We start from the raw sequence: 2,500 nt of genomic DNA on the forward strand, positions 1-2,500 counted from the left end.
TGACGAAAAACTGCCATGGAAAATGCTACAAATCTCCTTCATTTGTATTTCAAAGTACTTCATTAAAACACCCTGGGTAGAGTTATTCATTAATTTCACAAACATACACACACACGAACACACAAACACTGAGACATCGATACTCTCACAGACACACTCACACACACACACACACACACACACACACACACACACACACACACACACACACACACACACACACACACACACACACACACACACACACACACACACACACACACACACACACACACACACACACACACACACAGTCCATTACCTCTTTGTAGTCATCGGCAACGTACACACAGGAGACCTGCTGGATGACATCATCCATGTTGTCTAAACACTGCTCACCACTCAGTCACCACAGTCCAGTAACCACCACCCAGCAGCCTGTCTGGTGTCCTAGCCCCTGCTGCTCCTAAAGACCTCAACGCACGAGCTGCTGCTGCATGCTGGGGCCCACAGAGCTCCTTCTCCTACTGCTGTGAATGCCGCAGTGAGCATGCACCTCTCCTCTCTCTCTGGGACACGTGCCGAAAGCCCCAGGCCTCTGGAGGTAACCCCCCTATCGACCCCACCCGCCATCACCCGGACCCGCCCTCCTACCCTCCCACACACTCCCCCCCCCCCCCCCCCCCCCCCCCCCGCTGAAGCCTGTTGAGAACCACCGCACCTCGGCTCCCGCTCTCTGGCCAGGGTGCAGGGCAGGGTTGAGAGAGAGAGAGAGAGAGAGAGAGAGAGAGAGAGAGAGAGGGAGAGAGAGGCCGAAGGTTTTACTACTTTCACACCCTGACGTGAAGACAGCAGTTGCTTCTGCTTGGAAGGAGAGTCCCCAACCAGGTGTCTCCACATGTGTTTGTACGTTTAGTGTGCTTTCTTAAGCGTTTACAAGTCTTTGTATGCGTCCATGCGTTTATTAGCTTCTTCATCAGCATTTCTAAGTCTGCATGCGTGTTTATAACTATTGTCTCAACTGGAATCAGCTCATGTGTGGGCCTCTCTCAGAGCAGAGGGCGAATGACGTGCACGTACATATTTCCCAGTGTATGTGTGAGTGGAGGGTTGCGGCACGGAACAGAGCCGGCCAGTGTGTTCGCTTCCTGCCAAGGTAAAAATAGAGTCCGGACTAGCTGCTCCTTGGCCAGCTGAATATACCCAGCACGGTGCACCATTAGTCCACACGCATTCACACACACACGAAGACACACACACACACACACACACACACACACACACACACACACACACACACACACACACACACACACACACACACACACACACACAGACATGCTTGCGCACACGGACACGTAAAAGTGCATACATACACACACACACACACACACACAGACTGACACGCACACCCACATACACAAATACACAAAGACACACACAGACGGACGCACGCACAGACACAGACACACACAAACAGACGGACGGATACAAACACACGCACACACACACACACACACACACACACACACACACACACACACACACACACACACACACACACACACACACACACACACACACACACACACACACACACACACACACACACACACACACACACGCATTGACTGAGCTTTCACACCCCACTACACAGATAATCACCAGCCTGTTCGGCCACAAGCATAAAAACAAACCCTGCTGACGCCCACAGATGGATGGAAACACACCTCACGAGCCCAGCAGCAGCATGCCTGCTCTATCAGCCAGTTGCACCGCAATCAGACCCCATTCACCTTGCGGCCATCTTGGCTCTAAAGCATTCAGTTCCCCCCGCCCTGCTATCGTGCAGAACCAAGATGGCCGCCAGGTGAAAAAGGTCAATCGGAGTGCACTGCGGTGTGTGGGGGTAATGATCACATCTTAGCGGGGCATCAATGACCCACTTTGTCATAGAAAGCCGTCATGGGGAGAGATTTGAATCCGTATCGATCGACCGGGTGTCATCGCAGAGAAACCAAGACCCTAAACAGCCGAGCTGATGGCTTTAATGACGTGTGCGATGGAAGCTACTACTTGTTTCTGGGTGGATTTCTAAGTTAATGCTTGTTATGGTAATCTTAAGAAAAGGCGCCTCAATACTATAGTAGTTGTCAGAAAGCACAGCCATGTTGACGTTTTTCACTGTTTTCTATTCATTTGCCATTCAGTGATTTTGCAGATGCTTCTTTCCACACCAAACATTTCTGTGCCGCTAAATGATAGAGTGGACTAGACTCTGATATCATATCAAGATAAAATCTTATCGTGACTTTTTCAGTTTTTCTGTCACTAATGAGCAGTTGGGGGGAGAGGTTTCTTGCTCAAGGATGCCCGCAGGTTGCCAGCGGACCTCAGGGTTGGAACCCGGAACCTTCCATTAGGGATTCAAACCCACCAACGCCCCCGTAACCCCTCCAGCCAACAGCCGTCTCTGACGTTGTAAGGGGAACTAAAGCATTATGAGTCAAACGCTTTACGG

General features: G+C 50.9%; 1 protein-coding gene across 4 annotated transcripts in view; it reads right to left on the minus strand.

Annotated features, from left to right (window-relative positions):
• The window catches only part of LOC115561229 (schwannomin-interacting protein 1), a 185,426-nt gene that overhangs the window by 14,725 nt on the left and 168,201 nt on the right, over window positions 1-2,500 (minus strand). The window contains exon 1 of one of the 4 annotated variants that reach the window (XM_030381097.1): window positions 302-569. The exons of the other annotated variants lie outside the window; for them this stretch is intronic. Coding sequence (XP_030236957.1) covers window positions 302-358 — 57 coding nt within the window. The 5' untranslated portion in view covers window positions 359-569. Of the gene's footprint in view, window positions 1-301; window positions 570-2,500 lie in introns of those variants that run through there. 4 annotated transcript variants of the gene reach the window in all.

This window comes from Gadus morhua, chromosome 16 (genome assembly GCF_902167405.1).
Source record: "Gadus morhua chromosome 16, gadMor3.0, whole genome shotgun sequence".
NCBI lineage: Eukaryota > Metazoa > Chordata > Actinopteri > Gadiformes > Gadidae > Gadus > Gadus morhua.